The 22,520-nt window shown below is 37.8% G+C and overlaps 1 protein-coding gene across 1 annotated transcript in view; it reads left to right on the top strand.

Annotated features, from left to right (window-relative positions):
• The window catches only part of LOC110025614 (extended synaptotagmin-2-like), a 66,724-nt gene that overhangs the window by 36,968 nt on the left and 7,236 nt on the right, over positions 1–22,520 (top strand). Inside the window, exons 7-8 of the mRNA XM_020726192.1 lie at positions 12,651–13,098; positions 13,204–13,321. Of these exons, the coding sequence (XP_020581851.1) occupies positions 12,651–13,098; positions 13,204–13,292 (537 nt within the window). The 3' untranslated portion in view covers positions 13,293–13,321. The remainder of the gene's footprint in view (positions 1–12,650; positions 13,099–13,203; positions 13,322–22,520) is intronic.

The following is a 22,520-nucleotide window of genomic DNA, read 5'->3' as shown; positions in this document are numbered from 1 at the left end:
TCATCATAGACCTCAAAACTAAAAAAAAAGAAACAAACAAGAAAAAAAACTCTATATGGTTGCCTAAATGCCATCTATGTGGGAGAAGAATGAAAATGTAATTTGCACCGAATCACAATTCCACATCAACATCATTGCATATAGCGTCATTATAATAAGCAATAATTGCTTTTCCAACACATTACATAAATAAAGAAAATGCAGTGTACAAAATCATTTCACCCATTAACTATTGTACTTGTAATTTGCTCACACAACTCCATTATCTCCCCAACACCTTCCCCGTCTTGTGTACAAGAGTTCTATAAATCTGATTTAGCTTGTGATATTGAATGACTTAGGCGATATTTGTATGCCTCGGTGAGCACATGTGAATGGTTCTCATCTGCACTATTGAAATCAAAAGCATTATACGAAGGATGCCGACGAATAAAGTTATGGAGAACCATTGTAACGACCACAATCTTCACTTGTTTGCCGAAATGATGGGTAGGCATATCACATAAAATAATATATTTTTTTCCATATCCCAAATGTCATTTCAATAACACCACATAAAGATGAATGTATTTTTTTAAACATCTCTTTTTTGCTCTAAGCTATGTTGTTGGCTTTTTAAAAATCCGGAATATGATATTTTGTATCATGGAATGACTTGAGATATCCTCTTTGTAATGAATATTCAACATCAACTAAATAATACTTTCCTGTTGTCAGTTTATTGATTAGTATTGTGGTGCTATAAATATTTTATTTATTCATATTCAATCAAATCTAAAGACGGCTTCGGAAAGTTGTATTTATCTGTTCGCGTTACATTTTTTAATATACAATTATCATGGACGCTTCCTTTCCATCCAATCATTATAAAAATGAATCACATTTTGAAATCACATACAACCATAATATTGTGTTGGACCCACAATATCCAATATATGTAATATTCTTACTATTAGACACGCGTGCATCCACATGTGTTTCATCAATTGTTTCAATACAGTTCTAGGTCATTTATTTAAGGTGTTAGGGTTAACACACTAATGAATTTTGATACATATGAAGACAGAAAACTATCTTGAAATATGACATAACAGTGATCACAGGAAATCTGTAAGGGGTTGTTTTGGAATGTTGGGCCTTCAGGCCTTATAATTTCTGAGGATAAGCTGGTAAGAGTATCTAATCCAACCGAAAAATATCTATTGATTGTTTCTGATAAGTTTTAGAATCACTCCAAAGTTCCTCTTATACACTCATTTTGTGATAAAATATAGACGGTTCTGGCTATCATATCTGTTGAAGTTATCCTAGATGAGCTATGGAGTTCATAATTCCTGTGTAGTTTTTCTAATAGATCAATGTATAATGATGTTGACCTCATTTTTAGTTAGGTATAATTTTCTTCTTAGGGTTTAGAATCTAGCCTTAGGGTTCTCCCTTTGACTATCTTAGAGCTTTAGAAATGGGATGCATAGACTTTGTAATTCGAGCTCCCGACACGTTTAATCGTTTCAATAGGCATCGGCTGCACCGTTATTTGCTGGAAACTTAAACAAATTTTTGAAACGATCGATCACGAACCGAAATTTCGTTAAAATTTGAATTTGACGTGTTTTTTGACTCGATTGTCGACTAGGCCGTCCGGACAACCCCGGAAGACGAAACGGACCGCGCCGACACGTCCGGGACGTCGAATTTAGCTAGGGAGACACCCATTTGGATACAGCCTCGTGCACAAGCGAAAATACAAAAATCGAGGAAATTTAAATATCAAACTAATTTTAGAGGGGATATATTTGCATTATATAGCTAGTGAGGGGGTTTTTCTTTTCCCCTGAATCACTAAGCGGGAGCCCATTCGCGATAAGTTGACTGGGTGCGTCTGTTCACTGGGTCACGAATGGGGAAACTCTTCCCCTTCCCGATGGTTCCTTCCTCTGTTGCCTTGGCTGCGATGCAGTCTTCTTTCGGTTGGGGGTTTTGCTTCGTCCAGGTGAGTCCCGCGAGCCCCTTTACTTCTCCTGCACTTATGAAACCCTGTGGGGGTGTTCTCTATGAGGTTACGAAACTAGGAGCCTGGGGGAGATTCTGCCGAAATTCCTTCTCGGCTAAGTCATTGTGTGCTTGGTGTTTGGAGGCTCGGTGGCTTTTCTTTGTTGTTTTTGAAAACTCGAGCAAGGTAACATCCTTTCCCTTCTCTACCCTCCCTTTCCTCTTCTCTGCTCGACCGAGGCTGTGTATGGTTTGTTTCGGTTGGTATATTATGCTTGAATCATTGTTGGTTGTTGGGCTTTGAATTGGCTTGAACTGTTGGCATCTCCTGTTGGCTTTAGTTTAAATGCTGCATACTGTTTGACCTGTTTTAAATGCTCTATGATATTTGGATGGAAATGTAGGCTTTTGAAAGGCACAGTTTAGGTATAATGCATATGTAGGCTCTTTCCTTTTTTTTTTATCACATTGGTACCTATATGTTGAAATTTGAAGGTTATTTCTACCTTCTAAGGCTACGGTTTTCCTTGCTGAATTGATTTAATGTTAAGGTCTCTAAAATTTTACTTTGGGGGCTTGGCTTTACTTCCTGTTGCTGCCTCCCTATTTGAAATACATGCTGAATGGAATTTGGTTCTTAAGAATTTTTTTTTGGTGCTTGTTATGGGGGCTTGGTTTTACTCCTTGTTGTTGCCTTCTCTGTTCGAAAAGCATGTGCAGCTAGAATTTCATTTTTGGAGGCTTTTGGAGTTTGCTTTAGTGGCTCGGTTTTGCTCCCCTACAATCCTAAATATACATGCATGGTTTCTCTTTTATTTTTGAAGTTTTTGAAGGTCTTTGTGTTGGGGTTTGCTCGTTCTGCCACCCCTACCCGAGGATGTTTATATGTTTTTTTTTTCTTTTGTGGTCTTGAGGCTGGCTTGCCGCTTCTATCCGAGAGCACCTGGATTGTATTCTGCTATTGGGGTTTTATTTATTGCTGTCCTTTAGTTGAGAATTGGTGGGACCTTTTTTTTTTGGTTGCTGTTGAGATGTTGTTTTTAGTTCCCTTGTTTGTGCTGGGGTTGGTGGCCTCTCCTCGCTGCTCCTGGCCGTGAGTCCTTGCCTGTGGTTCTTCTACGTTGGGGCTGTTGGCTTTCCCTGTTGTCCTAGCCCGTGAACCTGTTGGAGGTTGGCTTGGGCTTGTTTTGCTCCCTGCTGCCCTTGCCCGTGAACCTGTTGGATGGTGGCTTGGGTTTGGTTTGCTTTTCTGCTGTCCTTGCTTGTGAATCTATTGGTTGGTGGCTGCCCTTTGCTGTCCCTACTCTTGAACACCTCGTTTGATGGTTCCTTCTATTGTATCTACACGTGGACAGCTGTTTGAGCTCCTTTATGTTGTGTTGGGTTTATGCCTCCTTTGGAAGCTTTTAGTTTGAGATGGAATTGGTGAATTGAAATATTTTAATTACTGTTATTTGGAAGAATTCGAATGCCCCTTTTCGAGGAATGATCTATGAAATGCTTGGAGATGTTTCAGGGTCCAATTCTTCGGGCTAAATTGATTGCAATATAATAAAAAGAGAAAAAAAGGAGAGTTTCTTTGGTTGGGGAAGGTTTGGAAATAGCTTAGAGGTTTCTAATTTGTCACTTAGAGATGTATTGGAATTAGCATTAGGGAGTGTGCCCCATTTCATTGCTCAATAGAGAAGTCCTGCCAGTCGAATGTTTTAGGTTAACCCTCCCACCACTTTGGTTTTCCTTTCTAAATTAATTTTGGAGGCGGGTTAGTTTTCTTTTGCTTTTCTTGCTTTTTGGTTCATTTTCCTTGCTTCTTGGTTTGTGTTTTAGGCGCTTATATCCGAAACATAAGTCTGCACGTATAGCGACGGCTATATGTGAAACCATCAAGCAAGGTTGTAAGTTAGACAATCTTTTTGAGGTATTAGGTCTTGATGATAAAGACATTTGGTGGTAGAGCATAATAATATTTCATCCTACGACATCGGGACCCAACTCAGGGACCCGGTGAAACGTAGGATGATAATATTATTCACCGACACTAGGCTAATAGGACACCCTTGCCTTCTTAGGTTATTGGTGGTCCTAGTTCGGCGGTGCGATCGACTTGTGGACAATCATATTTCTATAAAAATGATAAAAACAAATACGATAAGAATAAATATGCTATTTACAAAAATATTTTGACTATAAGATAGATATTATTCTCTTATAAATTTTAAGTAATATAATTTGATTGTTCACATATCAATTGCCAGTATTGGGCTAAGGAGTACCCTCCTAAGTTGGTATAGTAGGACACCTTTCTAGTTGAATGTCGGACTCTATACATACGGAAGAATATCTAAATCTGGCCTAGCCTGACCCGAATGCTTATGACTTTATTTCTTTCTTCGAATTTTTGTGCGTTTTTCTACCATTTTATCGAAATCTTTGTAGAGTACTCATGGTTTTCTCCGAATTCTTCTCGTGTTTTTTGACGGTTTTCTTCTCAAGTCTTTCAGGATCCGCCAACTCGCCAGGTATACATGTTTATTTTACATTTACAGCGTTTACTTTTGCTACTGCACACTTTACTGCATATACACACAGTTCATGCCTGCAATATTACTGTTTGTTATTTACTATATTTCGTAGCATGTTCTGTTTTATAACTCATGTCGCTTCTATAGACTTGCAGGGGACTTTTAGGTTAGAGGACCGCAGGACACTTGGTTTAGGAGGTACCCCGTAGCGAGTCACTGACCCAATAACTACACGACAACCTCAAACTTATAATCGATATGTTAGGAAGCTTAGAGTGGTCTCTCCAAGAAGCGGAGCGCGGAAGTAGGCGGACGGAGAGCAGTGATTGAGACAGTGATTGAGACCACGACAACGTGTAGGATGTCTCTTTAGAATTAAAACCCAATTGTAGGATAGTTGGGAAGTTACCGACGTTCCCCTCGGATCTATGACATCCCCTACCTTTCACCCCATTGACTCCTCAAAATAACTGTTCCTCTTTTGAGCCACTCCCTTTTGATTTTCTTATATCCAACCCTCGAAAAATCTAAACTTTGAAATTCTTGAAAACAACATTTCATGATCTAAATTTAGGGTTTTCTTAGGTGACTTCGGTTATTTGAAATTCTTGAAGACAACATTTCCTGATCTAAATTTAAATTGCTAAGACAAGAGTGAGAAGATTAATCTAATGGGTTATATTATACTAGAATACACTTGTTGAAATCTAATCGTATTTTATAAGTTCTTAAGAGTTATATTAGGCTAGTTCTTGGGTTTATTCTAGTGAGATTTTTTTTACCGGGGCGAGACAATAAGGCATTTAGATTTTGATTAAATTAGCTCTATTGGATGTCCATTTAATAAAATAAATAAATAATAAATAAACTATTGTAGAATTCCATAATAAATTTTATTTCTCGCTTGCTTGAATGCATTTCACCTTTTATATATGTATATATATATTTATATAATAATAATAATAATAATTGTTATTATTATTATTATTATGGAACAAAAAACCTTACTACTGCAAGCACTGCAAGATGTTTGGACACTCGCAGGAGAAATGTTTCAAATTGCACCCACAGTTGAGAACCAACATTCAAAAGCAGGAATACACTGTTAGTGCACCCCATGTGTCTGAATGCGCTCCCGACAAACCTGATGACAACCAACCTAAGGAGGGAATCACCACAAGACAGGAGTTAGTGTCTGCCCCTGAGATCCGTTCTCCTGATCTTCCTACAACGGATAATGTTCGAACCGAAAATCAGGATAGTCCCACAACTCCTATTTAGGAAGCATCAGGTGCAGAGGTAACAATTCACACTTCACATACATTGGAACCTATCGCGATGCCAATGACTGTTTTTTCCTTCTACTACGGTTCTAACATCAAATCAGACCGAGGATCACATGAATCAGTCTTCAGATGAAGAATGACAGGTTTACACTTCTCGGGGGAAGAAGAAGATTGAGGGCACACTCCAACTTGGAAACTTAATGGATGATGCTTTAGTTACTTCTGGCAATGACACGACTTTTCAAAGTTTATTGTCTGGCTTCGCTCCTAAAACTAGAGGAATAGGCAAGACTAAACTGACTCGTCCCTAGCTACTTGTTTTCTGCATGTTTTAAATTTGTTTTACTTTTTATTAAGTTTATCTGTATCTTTTTATTGGGGTATTACTGTATTTGTATAGTATGAGCAGGGTGTCTCTTTTGGGCTCTCTCATACAACCTTTATGTATCCTTTCTATTTTAATAAAATCAGCCCTTGGGCTTTTCAAAAAAAAATATTAATAATAATGAAAGGAACAAAAATAGGAATCCCTCCAAAATAAAAAAAATAGAAATAAAAAATATCTAATAACGGGAAAAATAACTATTGAAATATATTATGAGGAATTCTTCCTGATACGTATTGGCACTTTACAATACTTTCCCTCAAGTTGGGTTTTATATATTGTACAAATCAATTTTGAATTTAGTTCATCATGATTGATCATTGACAGTGCTTTGGTAAAGAGTATCAACAGTTTGAAATCGTGTAGGCAATTCCATTATTGAGTTGAAGTATCAGTCAATCTTGATGTATTTTTTTCTGTCATGATGCACAAGATTTTTTGCTATACAAATAACCACTTGACTATCACTGAACATCTTACTTGTGTCATTCATCTCAACTTTATATTTTTTTAATAGCATTCGAGTATACAATCAGTCATGTATTCCTAGTGCAAAAGTATGATATTCAAAATTTGCACTACTCCGAGTGGCAACACCTAGCTTTTTGCTTCTCCATGTAGCGAGATTGCCCCAGACATATGAACAATATCAATTGTTTGATTTTGTATCAGTTATTTATTTTTTCCAGCTAGCATCTGTATATATTTTAATCTCCAGGAGATCTTTAAGTGTTTCAGAATTCTATTCACTGCTTACAAATGATCCTCATTTGGGTTATTTATGTTCTTGTTTACTACATTGATTAAGTATCAATATTAGGTTTTATGTGTGATAGGTAAAGTAGTTTGCCTATAAGTCATTGATAACTTCCTTTGTCAATTGGACTACTTTCGTCACTTTTTTTCATCTTTTTGTTAGAATCTATATGTATGTCAGCAGGTTTACACTCAAGCATGACACTTTTACTTAGCATTTCTATGATGTACTTCCTTCAGGATATGACAATTCTTTTCTTAGACGAGCTACCTCCATTTCTAGAAAATATTAGAGATTTTCGAGATACTTGATATCAAATTCTATTGCAAACATCCTTTTTGTCTTATAATTTTTGTCTGAATCACCGCCTGTCAAGGTAATATCATCTACATACACTATGAGAACAGTAATTCTGTCTCTAGAATTAGATTTAACATAGTATGATTAACATGACACTGATGACATTCGTTTGCAATTACTGTTTAGGCTAACTCGTCAGGATATTGTTTCAAGCCATATAAGAATTTTTTCAACTTAAAAACAAAATAGTATTTTTGATTCAAGGCTATAAGCATTTTCATGTAGACTTATTTATCAAGATCGTCATTCAATAAGACATTTTTGACATCAAGTTGGTATAAAGACCAATCTTGATTTACTCCAAGAGAGTAAAACTCAAACAGTATTAAGTTTGACAACAGGTACAAAATTTTTCTGATAGTTGATCTCGTATGACTGCATGAAGCCCTTGATAACCTGTCTAATTTTAAATCTCTCTATACTTTCATCTCTTTTGTATTTGATCATGAATATCCATTTGCAACCTACATAATTTTTGCCATATGATAATTCTATACATCTCAACGTGTTTTCCTTTTCTAGAGCCCAAATTTCTTCAACTGTTTGTTTCTATGCTAGAACCTTTAAAGCGTATTGGTTAGAGTTGGGAACCTGCACACTCAAAGTTTGTCAAAAATGTCCTATAAGAAGGTAACAACTTCTCATAAACTACATATACTTTAATTGGATGACTAGTGCATTCTCTTATTTCTTTTTTGTATGCAATTGGTTGATTAAAGCCATCAACCATCTGTGTAAGAGAGTTTTGGGTTGAGGTGTTGGTACCATTATGATTGTCAGGAGGACTTGGTTCGGACTCTTGATAGCCTGAATTTGTAAATTATTCCCTACTTACTCAATGGCCCTTCTTTTGGTGTAGAAGTAAAATTCCTAATCATACACTGTACTTGAAGAGCTGCCTTTTTTGGACTTCTTTCCTCTTGGATCTATCCTGTCACTTCCTTGTCCTGTCTTGTCAACTTCTTCAGAGGTACCCACGTCGGCCGCATTAGCTATAAAACGAATGTCTGACCAAAGATTCCTTCCTGAATGAAGATTCCTGCCTGCTCACACTTCATCCGCGACTGGTCGAATTGTGTTGTGAACTCATTCATTGAATGGTTTCTCTGCTGTAGGTGGTGGAACCTCGGAGACATGTCCTAGAGGTAATGAGGTGGAAAGTATTTCTTCTGCATCTCTTTCCTCAGCTTTTCCCACTTGGTAACTTTATCACTGACTTCTCTCTTCCTTTGGCTCTGAATGTTCTCTCACCATAAGGAGGTACTCTTTTTCAACTTGAGGGTGGCTAATTTTAACCGTTTATCCTCTGACACTTTCTTATATTCAAAGATTTGCTCAACTGATTGCAGCTAGTCGATAAAATCATTTGGATTCATACCTCCAGCAAAATCTTGTGGATCCAGTTTAATGTCGAAGTCCTTGTGTCCTCCATATGTGGGCTCCTCTCTCGACCTCCTTTGATATTGAATCTCAAAACGACGGGGCTGATTCCTCGCCACTGATGTCTTCCCTATGGAATGGATTCAGATCCTCGTCCCAGTTTTCCCTTCGACTCTCTAGATCGCGGTCGAGGGTATTCTTCCGTTGGATTCCATAATCAATCTTAGTGACCCTTTGTTGAAGTTGGCCAATTTCCCATTGTATCTCATTTTGGGTAGGTTTCAACATGTATCTCCGCGGTGGCATGATTAGGGTTTAGGTTTGGAAGGGGCGGTTGAGGATAGGAAAGAAAAAATTTTGGTGGAAAAGTAAGGCGGGTACTAGGAAACCTTAGGATAAGACTAGGGTTTGGCGAGCTCTGATACTAAATAATCCTGTAGTTATTCCGAGAAGCTAATAATACAAAATATTATTGATGAAAACTCCAAATTAAATCATACAAATATTTTTAAATATGAAATAAAGAACACAAGCACAAACAAACTCCTAGGGCGAGGTCATATGTGGCAAATTTGGCAAGACAACGAGGGGGAGATGGTCTGAGGGTTTGCGGCAACATGGAGGGAGCCTTGAAGGGATGGTGATAGCAATTGGATTTGTAGGAAGGCGGGGTGGCAGCAAGTTGGGTGCTGGAGGGTTGACTGTAGGGGTTAAGTCGCAAGAAGGGTGGTGGTGTGGGCAGTATATGTGTAGGATAGGCGGACAACAACAACAATTGGAGTTAGGAGAGGTTGGCGTCGCTAGCTGGGAAGTATGTAAGGCTGGCATTAGTGGCAACAAGTAAAGAGGGCTTAGCGGTCGCAACAGCAAGGAAGAGGGGCACAAGATGGAAACAGTGAGCAGGGGAAGAGGATTATGCGCTGGGTACGTCGAGATAGTCACCTCATAAGAGCAAGATACAGCCGGAGCAATATCTGTCCTTGGATACAATCATAAGAGGGAGAAGAATGCCTAGAGGAGGAAACCTTAAATTAAAATAAAAAAAACTGAGCCTTAGACAGAAGGAATATATATTTATAGTGGGCAAAATAAGGGAGGGGAGAAGGGCGGTAATTCCCGCCCCATTGTAGTGTCATCCGGTGTAACTTCCTTGTTGGACTAGCACAAACATGATGGACCGGTCGGTCGTGCTTTAGCCCGCTGTAAAAAAAAATGACCCTTGGTTCAACTGCTCGACTTGATGGGCAAACAGGAACTCTCGATTTTCACACATTTGATACTGAACAAGAGGTGATTGGGCCTTTGTCAAGCCGACGACTTTTGAGACATTGGCTAGAGCAGCCGAATCGATGACAAAAGAGCAGATATTGGCTAGAGCAAGCCGAATCGATGACAAATGACAAGTCATTTGTTGATTCAGCAACTTACATGATGGACCGGTCGGTCGTGCAGTCCTCTGTCAAAAAAAGGACCGTTGGTTCTACTGCTCGGCTTAATGGGCAAACATGAACTCTCGATTTTCACACATTTGATACTCGACAAGAGGTGATTGGGCCTTTGTCAAGCCGACGACTTGTGAGACATTGGCTAGAGCAAGCCGAATCGATGACAAATGACAAGTCATTTGTTGATTCAGCAACAACGACGTATCAAAGAGGGAATAGTCCTGTAATATGGTTGATTATAAATCAACAAAAAAGAGCGTTATGTTCAAGAGGAAGAGACGAATCAACAAAATGGAGCGTTCTTTTTGAGTGGAAGAGTAGGATACCGAGCCCTACAATCTCTTCTGTGAGGAGACGGAGCAACAATCTCAAGTGGAAGAGACGGAGTTGAAGCGGCGGCCTTACGCATAAGAGAGGAGATGACTCATGCATACATGAGCGTCAAACGACACTGTTGAGCGACATCGTCGAAAATTTCTTAGATCCATTGCCGTCGATGATGGATCTTCTTAGATGGAGCAATCACTGGAGTGAAGGAAGAGATGAGTAGAACATATACGAGAAGGACATAATGGAAGAGAAGAGCAGGGTATTCGAAGCTGTTCTTGAAGATGTTGCTGGAGACACCATTAGATTGCACTCAAATTGCTGATGCATAAGGAAAAGCAGGCGAGACACAGAGAACACCTTTATGATTTTAGAGGACGAAAGAGACGGAGCGCTTGAACTCAAACGAAAGATTTATTGGCTTTGATACCGTGTTGAATTCTAGAAAGAATTTTATTTCTCGTCAGCTTAAATGCATTATACTTTCTACATATATAATAATGTAAGGAACCAAAATAGGAATTCCTCCAAAATAAGAAAAAAAAATGAAAACATCTGATAACATAAACACAATGATTGAAAATATATTCAAAGGATTCCTTCCTAATGCGGATTGGCACTTTCCAATGACTGCAAATAGAATTTTCATAAATAAGTAATATTAAACTTATTTTTGAATCTCTCATTTCAAAAAATTTTCTTAACAAAATATGTGGTGAATATCCATGTGCCTTCTGTAATAGAAAAAGCTCATTGAATGATACAAATATTTCTATAAAGTCCATCCTTGCAAAATAAAAAATGATTATTTAGAACTATAAATTAGATTAATAATCTTTAGCTAAGGTACTTATGTATGAGTACTATTCTTCTTGGAGTTATATGGGTTCTTATGTTATGAATGCTACAGATATTAGAGTTTACAGAGCTTTATAGCCACAGGGCCTCATTGTAAAGCCTAGATATAAATATTTGAAGATAATGGTGAAGACTCTATTATGGTTAAGTATGATTAGACCTTATGCAAAATTATAAGTTCAAGAAAAAAGGATGACACCACCGAGCATAGGATATTACGTGGCAATGGCCATATAAAAATTTCAATTTATCTAAGCAGGACAACATCAACAACAATAAACCTTTATCCCGCTCAGTGGGTTCGGCTACATGAATCCCTTTTTTCCATTGCGTCCTATCGATTTTCTTATTTTCATTTAATTCTAATAAATTAAGGTCATTTTTTATCCAATATGCCCAACTCTTTCTAGGTCTACTTTTTCCTATCTTGACATAAGTCGAATAAAAAACATCTACTCTCTTAATTGGATCATAAGATGGTCGACGTTTAATGTGACCAAACCATCTAAGAAGACTCTAATTTTGTTCACCACTGGAGCTACACCAACCGTATCGTATCACGGATATATTGTATCACGGATATATTCATTTAACATTTGTCTCTAAGTGTAAAGCCACTCATTCACCTAATCATTCTTGGCAACACAACACTTAACTTAGTTTTATGTTTCTCTTTTAAACTCCAACATTCAATGCCATAGAGCATTAATGGGAGCCATGTCTTAGTAAGCAAATTAAGTGCCTCTACTTCAAATGGAGGAAAATATTTTTGTAAAACAGATGCTTTACTTTCCTTTTACTTTTACCTATTTTTTTTTCCTTGTACTTTTAAATGAACAAGATTCTGTGTGTATCCACTTGTGAAATGAACTTTAATTTCATGAGTGCCATCGGTCTGTTGCATAGTCTTCTAATTGGTGCGTTATCTGCCTTAGGATGGTGACTATGTTTATGTGAGTGCTTCTTGCTAACAGCAAGCCAACAGCTTCATCTTGTAAGTCTGTTTTGTTAAAAGAAAAATAGGAGCATGTTTTGTTTAAATTCCATGCTTTGTATATTTCATTTTATATATGTATATATAAATATAAGGAAGATAATAGAGACAATATCCTCAATTAGTAAAATCATATCTTACTAATCTATCACATAATAACACTTTTTTAATCGAGTATTTTCCAAAGATGACAGTCATGGTACTCACCGTGGAAGTTGTACTTAATCTTGTCTTTGATTTTCAATCACAGTTCATTATTTCATGAATAATGATGCTCATGTTATGCGTGAGATTGTTACAAAGTTCACGTGTGTGCTCATATTTTTAAATTACTACCATATCAGGTTGAGCTTGTATCTCTTCAAGATACTGTTCCCTCTGATAGGATTGTAACTCTGCGAGGTGGTTGGAGATTTTTTGGAAGGCAGTCAGCGGGGGAGATATTACTTCGTCTGACATACAAAGCATATGTTGAGGATGAAGAAGATGATTGGGTAGAAAAGGTTGAAAGTGATTCATCTGATGATGAGGTCTCAGATTATGATCAAGCAAGTAACCTTTCTGGAGAACGTGGAAGTAGTCCTAATTATGCAAGGGAGAGGGAGTCTTTTATGAATGTTCTGGCTGAGTTGCTTGTTAGTGAGGAATTTCAGGGCATAGTGGCATCTGAAACGGTTAATCCCAAAACATTTGAAGAGTCATATTCTCCTCGATCTACTACTTCAACAGAAGGTGTCCCCAATGCTGAAAATTCCCCGCTAAAGCCATTGACTGCCTTGGTTGATTCTAATGGTAATTTTCTCACGAGTTTCCTTCTAAATGTTTCTTCAATTGTGCATTCTTGGTTGACAAATTACTGAAACTATTAAATCTCATTTTTGGCTCTTTTGGTTTCAGGTTTGGTTCTAGTATGGCTTTCTGTTATAACAAGTATAGCTTTGTTGATTGCTTTTAATGTGGGCGGTTCTGGTTACTTTAATCCTTAGTTTAACATGGAGAAATGTCGTTAAATCAGGTAATTCTGTACAACTTATTTGCTATTATATGAGTTTTCCTTGATGTTGGAACTTTAAATTAATCTGGAACTAATGATAAGGAGAAATAGATATCAAGACCCTAAAGCTCAAATTCAGGTGAGAAGTAGAACTCAACTTTTTAAACATTGCCATCAATCTTCAATACTATCTTTAATAAATGTTAATTTAGTATTTTATAGCCCGGAAACTTGATATGCACCACATTTTCAAAACAAAAGGAATGATAAAAACAACCATAATATATAGTAGCTAGCTTTCACAAATTTTAAATATATAGAATAAATATACATGTAATTCATAATATCTATGAAAAAAAATGAATTAGATTGATAATAGACCATTGTCTTATATAACTTGCGGCAAATGATATAAAAAATATATGGAAAATAGAATTAGCGTTGATACTCATTATTGTTTCATTGGTCGAATCGAGTAGACACATCAAAGGTTAAGGTCGGCGAACACAGTAATATACTAATCAAGTTTGATGTACTTCGATCACACAACATTTGAGAATTAATTACTTATAATACTTGCCAAAGCCAATCAAACATTGCTCGTTCTCAATATAGGCTTGTTCATGTATTCAAAATCTCAAAATTACATAATAAGAGATCGTGTATAATCGATTTGATCTAGTACAATGAAATTAATTAGCTACAAATGCGACGTTGAATGAATCCAAATTGTCAAAATTGCTTAGAAAGAATAACCATATTTCATGTATCCTTGTATGAATGTGAAATACGAATTTACTTGGGTGTGAGTTGAAAATGTGAAGACCATTACACCCAATATGAATTTTAACAGAAGAGAAAATACGCGGGTGTGTATGTATGTATGTATATATATATTGCACTTTTGCAATGGCGTCTTCTTCTTCCTTCCCGCTCGGCTTTACTAGGGTTTCGCTCGATGGCTAACCCTAACAACAGTTACGGCTTCGCTCGTCTTCGCGCTCGATTCCTTTCGTCTTCTTCTCCGGATCTGAGACGTTACGGCTTCGTGCGTTTGTTTCAGTTCGTCATCCCCGCGTCCGGCTTTGAGACGCGTCTCCTCGCGCCTTCGCTCTGGGGCCCGTCTCTCCTCACTCTGCGGCTCGTCTCACGTCTTTCCTCGCTCTGTGGCTCCCTCTCGCGAGTACAACTCGCGATTTCTGCGGCTTCTCTGCGCCCGTTTCGTCTCACGGCGTCCTCTCTTCTTTCCTTCGAAGCTTTTTCCCCTCATTGAGCAGGGCTGCTTTCTTCTCTGAAGGCCGCACCTACCTTTGAGGATGGCTTCTGACAGATCGTATGCAGTTGCTCTTGTGGGTGTCCACATCTCAGACACACCTAAATCGCCACCTTTCCCTTTTTCGTTTGAGTGGGCGGAGGACATCAAGAAACCTGTTAGGAAGGATGGGAAGCCTGCCATAATTTTTACAGAAGTTGAAGATATTCAACTTGCTTACTCCTGTCGTCTGAATTTGGTTGGAAAATTTCTATATGGTCATCCTAAAATGGAGCTCATTCGTAAAGAATTTGAACTTATGCACCTTGTTGGAGAGTGGAAAATTGGACTATTAGATGGGAGACACATTCTTATTCAAATTAGTAATGAAGATGATTACATACGCTTATTTGCCAGAAAGATAATATAGATTGGTAACAGAGTAATGAAGATTCTGAAATGGTCTGCGAATTTTGACCCACAGACGGAACCGCCAATCATTTATGTTTAGATTTGCCTCCCTGGTCTAAAATTTATTATTTTTCTAAAAAAGTATTGTACTCTATTGCCTTAGCTTATGGGAAGCCACTCAAGACGGACATCCCTACTTTTAATCTTTCCCGTTCATCTGAAATCAGAGTAGTTGTTGAAAGAAACATCACTTTACCCGCTTCTGAGGAAATCTGGTTGGGCACACAACACCAAAGATATTGGCAGAAGGTAGGGATTGAGTCTTTTCCGCCATATTGTTCGAACTGTCATATGTTCGGACACTCCAGTTCTCAATGTCATTATCTACACTCCCATCTCATATTAAAAAAAACAATCTGCTCCGTTAGAGGTTGTGATTCCATCTCCTCTTGATGACCTTTAAGTTTTCGACACTATTGATTATCAGAAAGAGACGTCGCTTTTCTCGCAGACAATATGTCAACCATTCAGTCCCCACTTGTAGCTCCCCCGTTTTTGGAACCTCCTATCGTGGGGGAGAGAGACATTCTTCAGACCCCGTCAGCCTTAGAAACTATCACCGATAATACATGTGGAAATACTTCTACTGTTTCACGACTGTCTCATTAGATCCAGAAAGATGTTAGTGTTACTCAGACTCATGGGGTCATGATGTGTAACGACCTACAACTGTTCGTCCACCTTTGGAATCTACTGATCAAATGAGTCAATCATCGGATGAGGAATGACAAATCTACACATCCAAAAAGAAGAAAAATGAAAATCTTCTTAAAATCTTCTTGAGCTCAAGAAGCTCAAGAATCTGATGGATGATACTGTGGTTACTGGGGCAATGGTACTCATCTTACTAATTTGTTAGCCGGCTCACTTTCGAGAACTAGAGACAGAAGGACTAAAGTGGGACGTCCCTAGCACTTTGTGCCCTTTTGTGCCTTTTTGGTTTTCTTTTTTTCTTTTAAGTATCTTTGTTTTATTTGAGTTTGTGTGTGTGTTTTTTTTTGTATGAGTTAGGCTTTTTAGGCCCTCTCATGCAACATTTCTGTATCTTTTCCGTATTAATATATTTGCCCTTGGGCTTTTTTTAAAAAAAAATGTATGTATATATGTATTTTTTATAAACGCCCAAGGGCTAATTTTATTGAAATTGGAAAGATACATGGAGGTTGTATGAGAGGACCGAAAAAAGGTGCCCTACCCATATGATACATCAGACACTAGCATCGTAAAATGATGAAACATAGATAAAACACAAAAAAAAAAAACTTGCAGGAAATAAGCTGCTAGGCACGAGCTAGCTTGGTCTTACCTCTGCCTCTGGTTCTAGGAGCGGAGACGAGACAACTAACAAATTGTCGAGTGTCGTTCCATTATTGGAAGTTACTAGAGTATCATCCATTAAGTTCCCAAGCTAAGGTGTGCCTCCATTCTTCTTTTTTTTCTAGATGTGTATACCTGTCATTCCTCATCCGAGCTGGCTCATCTGATCGTTGGTCAACAGATTGTTGGGCATGTAGGAGAGAATGAGCCCCCAACTTCTGACTAGCAGTAACAACATTCTGATTCTAAAGAGATGGTAAGCATGTCTCTTCAACACCTGATGCATACTGGGGATGTGGAATTTCGATACTATCCTGATTATCGGGCCTAAGTAAACCATCTGCCAATATATCAGTCGGAAGAACAAAGATAGTATTATCTCTGGTAGTGGGAGGGGGAGGTGGCATCGTGTCAACCGGTGTTTCAATAGCCTGTGGGAATGACCTCAGGGGCGGAGGAGGACCTGGGGCAGATCCAGAAGCGTTTTTACTTGAAGGTTTTAAATTTGAATGCAACTAATAATATTGAGAAGGAGAATGTCCAAACATACAGCAGTGGGTACAATAAAGTGGTATCTGTTCAAGTTATGCTTGCTGCTAAAATCCTTGACGTTGTGTGTCAATCCATATTTCTCCCGGAAAAAGGTGAAGTAATATCGCTTTCTATCAAAATTCTGGCTTCTGAAGGCCGAGTTAGATTCAATGTAGGCGTGTCAGTTTTGCGGGTTTACCGTACACCATCGCTAAAGCAAAGAGAAGCCCTTGATCAAAAAAATGGATCTTCAAACCTGAAAAGCGCAGCCAAACAGGAATGGTAGGAGGTTTAGTAGGAGAGTTAAAATTCACTGTCCATTTTAAAACCTTCATCACCTGGTTTTCTATTCGAAGAAGTCTTCTTGCGAACAAATGGGTGTAGTCTTCATCATTTGATAATTGAATAAGAATGTGAAGACCATCCAATTTACCGATCTTCTAACCTCCTTTCAGCTTCATTTGTTCAAAGTTCTTTCGAATTAGCTCAAGTTTAGGATTTTCATAAAGAAACTTACCAACTAAGAACAGTCGGCAGGGTGCAGCTAGGGTGGAGATTTCTGTCTCAGTGAGAAAGATTGCATGTTTGACATTTTTACGAGAAGCTTTTTTGAGAAATCCGGTTTCAGTGCCAAGAGCAAAATTGTCGTGGTATCGTTGCGGAAACATATTCGAAAGAGGTGCAGAGATGGGGTTATCACTGGAGAGGGCGGCGGCGTAGGAACGCCCTGATGCCATTTATATAGCAAGAAACGTCGATCGGCACAGACGCAGACGCAGACGCAGACGCAGAAGCAGCGCACGTCGGTCGGTAGACAAGCCGTGACGTGATTTCGTCGCAGGGCGCGAAGCAGCGCAAAGGAGGAAAATCCTTGCTTTGCTGGGCTCGAAGGAACGACAATCGTAGAGGAGATGAGCACGGGCGAGCGAGCATCAGTGGAGTCGTCGACAACGCTGCGAAGACGACGCAACAGAGTCGCATCTTCTTCGCCGCAATCGACGAGGCGCACGGACGCTTGAGGGAGAGGTGATCGGGGCAGAAACGACAATCGAAACGCTAGGGAGATCGGGGCAGCAGCGACAATCGAAACGCTTGGGTTCGCTATGGGGCGGAACCCTAGCAGAGAGCGGTGGGACGACGACATCTTTATGTATTTATGTATGTATGTATGTATATATATATATATATACATACATACATACATGTAGATATATATATATGTATGTATGTATGTATGTATGTATGTATGTATATATATACATACATACATACATACATACATGTAGATATATATATTATTGTTGAAAATGCTGCTACCTTAAATTAATTTAATAGTAATATTTATATATAAATTAATATTATTATGTATTTTAAATCAAAATTTTAAAATAAATTAGAATTGATTTCACTCTAGTTCCATTTCTAGAGCTGTTTGCGCACTCTCTCCATTTTTCCTTTGTGGTAGAATATCATAGGAGGCCTTCATCCCATTTACGCATGGGGATCCATCCCTCATGTTTCTTCTTCATTCCAAAACTGATAATCGTGATGATGTCCCTATCGAGTTCACTGCCACACCCAACACCCACTTCCCACTTCCCAAATTGGTTTCTGTTCTTCCGGTTTGTGTCTCGCTGCTTTTGTCCCAAACACCTCAGTTTCTTTACCCCATTGCTCACGCGATCAGGACGAGAACCCCAACTCCATTTCGTGTCTACCGTACTCCATATTCATGCAACAGTTTTTGTGATTCCCGATTATGTCTCTATTATGGACAGACCAACCTGGTCCATCACCTCTCCTTTCAACCTCCCACTCTAGTCATGCATCTCAACTCGATCTCCCCATTCACTTCTATACCACCTCCCCTGTGCTTATCCTTTAGCCTCACGCTACAGCAGTCCGCTCCTTGAAATCCTGAGCAGGCACCCGCGCCTGCTCCCTTTTTCCCCAATTTCTCTATAGCTGTGTTGTCTCTACTCAGACTGAGAGCAAGCCCGCCTCTTGGACACCCCTTCTCCTCAGTCTGTCGGTTGTCGGTTACCCACTATCCAGCTCTTTTTTAACATCTCCATCTAGCCAACTTTTCTCACTAGGCCGAATTCTTCCAAATCAGCCATGGAACAACCCTCTTTTTCTATTTATCTCTTTCTGTGTGTGTGTGTGTGTGTGTGTGTGTATTATTCACCATGGAAGTTTCAGGTTGATTTGGCTGTTTCTCACACTTTCTCGCAAGTTACTTACCAAAATCAACGTGCAACTTCCATGGTAGAAGAGCAACATGATTGGAGAAAGCCTTTCATTGTTTATTTCATAAAATACATATTTTTTATCACTTTTGTTAATGGCACCTTTTACCTTATGTCCTTCGATTAAATGTGGCTACATTGCCTAGGGATTGATCAAGCAACAAGGTTGTAATTGAAGTTCATGAAGACTTTATAGTGCACACTAATCAGGTAGAAAGAATTACTACTGAGTGCTGATAGTGAAAGACTACATTAACCATGCAAAAAAGTGTCACTAGTGTCGAGTCCATCATTCATCAGCCGCCAAACCAATTACACTTAATTGTAGCATTTTATCTATTTGAGTGTTGGGGTGCAATTATAATTAAACTGATTAATCGGCCATCATCCATGGGACATCGCTTTATTTTATGAGTTATTGACTATTTCTTCGAATGGGCTGAAATTGCTCCATTTAAACTAAGTTATTGTTGAGTGAGTGATCAATATTTTCACTCACAACGGTGTCTACAAATTTAGTGTGTCACATTGCATTATCTTTAAAAATATACTAGTTCTTTGAGCGATACAATTGACTGATAATTTTCATTTATCTATATTCCAAGGGCAAATGTTTTTGCAGAGGCTTTCAATAAGTTATTGTAAAGCTACTTAAAAAGAGAATGACATACAAGATAATGAATCATTTCGTACAACTCATAAGATGCCTATTAAAGCTACTTGTGCACTGGTGTTTGGATCTGAAATTTTCTTCATTCTAGTTATGTGTTTAAACCTTAATATTCTCTTGTAACATGAATACTTTTCTAAGTTATTATAAAAAGTTTTCCTGCATGATGTGGTATTTTAAAGTTATATATTTATGAATAGCCAAATTTTTCCCTGCAAAAAGAGACATTTTCTTAATTTATTTGGGTTGACATTGTGCTTTATGCGAAAGTCCCTAGATGTAGATATTGCTAAAATTACTCCTGTATGACGTGGCATTTTTATTTTTTGGGTTGACATCGTATTCTATGCATAAATTCCAAAATAGTTATTTAAATTTATTATCATCAAAGTTACTGTCTTGTACCTTATTGAAAAATAAATTATCTCTAAGCAAAAGATGTATAAGATAAATCTAAAAATTGATGTTTGTCTCCCATAACTGCCAAAATGTAGAGGTTCAATTGAGAAATTTCTTAATCTCCCTAGTTTCAATTTGTTAAGTTGAAAAAACACAATATTCTATTGCTATAGTGTAGGACTAAAATTGGTTTGAAAAGTTGGACTCAACAGGCCCAAATATGGCAGAGTCATTCATTGTTTTTCCCACTCAAAAAGTTCTAAGGCCAAAAGAAAGGAGCTCCCGTTCTCTCAATCTGATGATGAAAGTGAAAAGTTCTTCCATAGCTTAATTTTAAGACTCAAGTAGGTTTTATAATTTTGACTCAACAAGCCTAAATATGGCCGCGTTGATGATAGTTCTATTCAACTAACAAGCCATAAGAAAGGCTGTAGTGAAAGAACCTTTGCTTTATAATATGATGACAACAACTATCCATTTCCAAGCTTATTCAATTTTACAAAACTCAAGTGATCTTGATTCAGAAAATTTTTTAATTGACTAATTAATTAAGACCATCCAATAAGATGCCTCTAATTTTGGATGACAACAAATTATAACCACTGTCATCATCAAATGAAAATATCAATATTATTCACTAAGTTTGATGAAGAACTAAGTAAAAACAAAGTTCGACAAGGCATAAAGAATAAAATCGAAGAAGTGATCACAAAGTTTACATAAAACTCGTGACTGAGCTTAAAGAATCCAGTCATCTTTATCATCCCTATGTCAAGTGTTAAGCATTGTATGGGTGACTTTTCACCATCAACCTATTAGAAGTCCCGAAGACTAGATTATTGGCTTGCATTCTTCTATCAAGTTAACCAAAACTAAATGCATAAGATCGAATGCAATGCTCACTTTCCTAACAAATTGATGAAGTCAAATTAGGACAATCTCTCATCAAGTCAGTTAAAGCGAATAAATCAATACAGATAGAGAAACTAAAGTTCCAAAACTACCCAATAGAGCTATCATCATCAAGTCCATTGCACCAAGCATCAGATTGATGATAACACCTGCCTTTGGCTCAAAAAACTATTGAAGCTGAGCCAAAGAAATTTGCATTCAACATCTATTCTAAGAGATGGATTTCACTATCAAAATAGATCTATAAAATGCAACCCTCAGTGTGACATCAAAATAAATTTTTGTAGATCCACAAGGTAAACTAATTTGTAACAAATATGGTCAGCTTTAAGCATGCAACATATGTTTTTAGATGATATTTGTTGACCTCCATTATTGTTTCATTGGCCGAATGAGTAGACATGTCAAAAGTTAAGGTTGACAAATGCAATTGTACACGAATGAAGTTTGATTTTCTTGAATCTTACATGAATTAAGTCTTAATCTTTTTAATTATCACCGAAGCCATCAAACGTTGCTTGTTCTAAAAAATGAATTGTGTTGATGTATTCAATATTGAAACTACTTAATAACAGATCTATTATACTTGATTTAATTGAGTGCAATGAAAATAATTAGCTGCAGATGAGACGCCGCATGAATTCGATTAGATCGCCTCACCTCGATTTTCAACGAAGCCATCCAAAGAACATTTTTAAAATGGATTGTCTATGCATCATGATCATTGAAATCGTTTAGCAAGCTTATTGATATTACACGAATTTTTATATGAATGCAAAATACGAATTTACTTTCACGTGAGTCGACTACATGAAGTCCTAAACTATTTCAGGGCTGCATGAAGTCCCAAACACCCAATGGTGAATATATATATATATATATATATATATTTGGGAAGGAGCACTCCATATATATTAATAAAAAAAGAAATTACAAGAGGGGGGTGTGAAGGTGGAACCCCACATCTGAAAACCCAAAAAAAAATACAATACTCACGCATCGTTCCATCTCGAGCAGTACAACTCCACACCAAAAAAAGGAATTCCAAACAAAAAATGCGTGAACAAAAAAAAACAAAAAATTAATAGAGGAAAAATAACTAAGTCCCTTGAACATGATTAAAAAAGTTGTAGTAAACGAAGCGATCATCCAGGGCAATAAAAGTAGCCACTTGAGACTCCAAAACAGTCGCATATGCACCCCAAACTTCAGCAAACGTGTGCAAATCCTCCAAAGTGACAGTGGGAAAAGCGCCAACAACAACAGGGGGACTAGGAGAGGTTTGATAGTAGCCCTCAAAACCTTGCCAGAAAAGCATAAAAAACCAACAGGAGGATATATAGTGTGAGTGTAAACCACCATATTTAAATCCCAACCGCCGAAAAAACATCCAAAGCAATAACATCCAATCCAATCTAA

Source organism: Phalaenopsis equestris, unplaced genomic scaffold (assembly GCF_001263595.1).
Source record: "Phalaenopsis equestris unplaced genomic scaffold, ASM126359v1 Scaffold000315, whole genome shotgun sequence".
Lineage (NCBI taxonomy): Eukaryota > Viridiplantae > Streptophyta > Magnoliopsida > Asparagales > Orchidaceae > Phalaenopsis > Phalaenopsis equestris.
The sequence above is the reverse complement of the archived record's forward strand: the minus strand, read 5'-3'. Positions and strand labels throughout refer to the sequence as shown.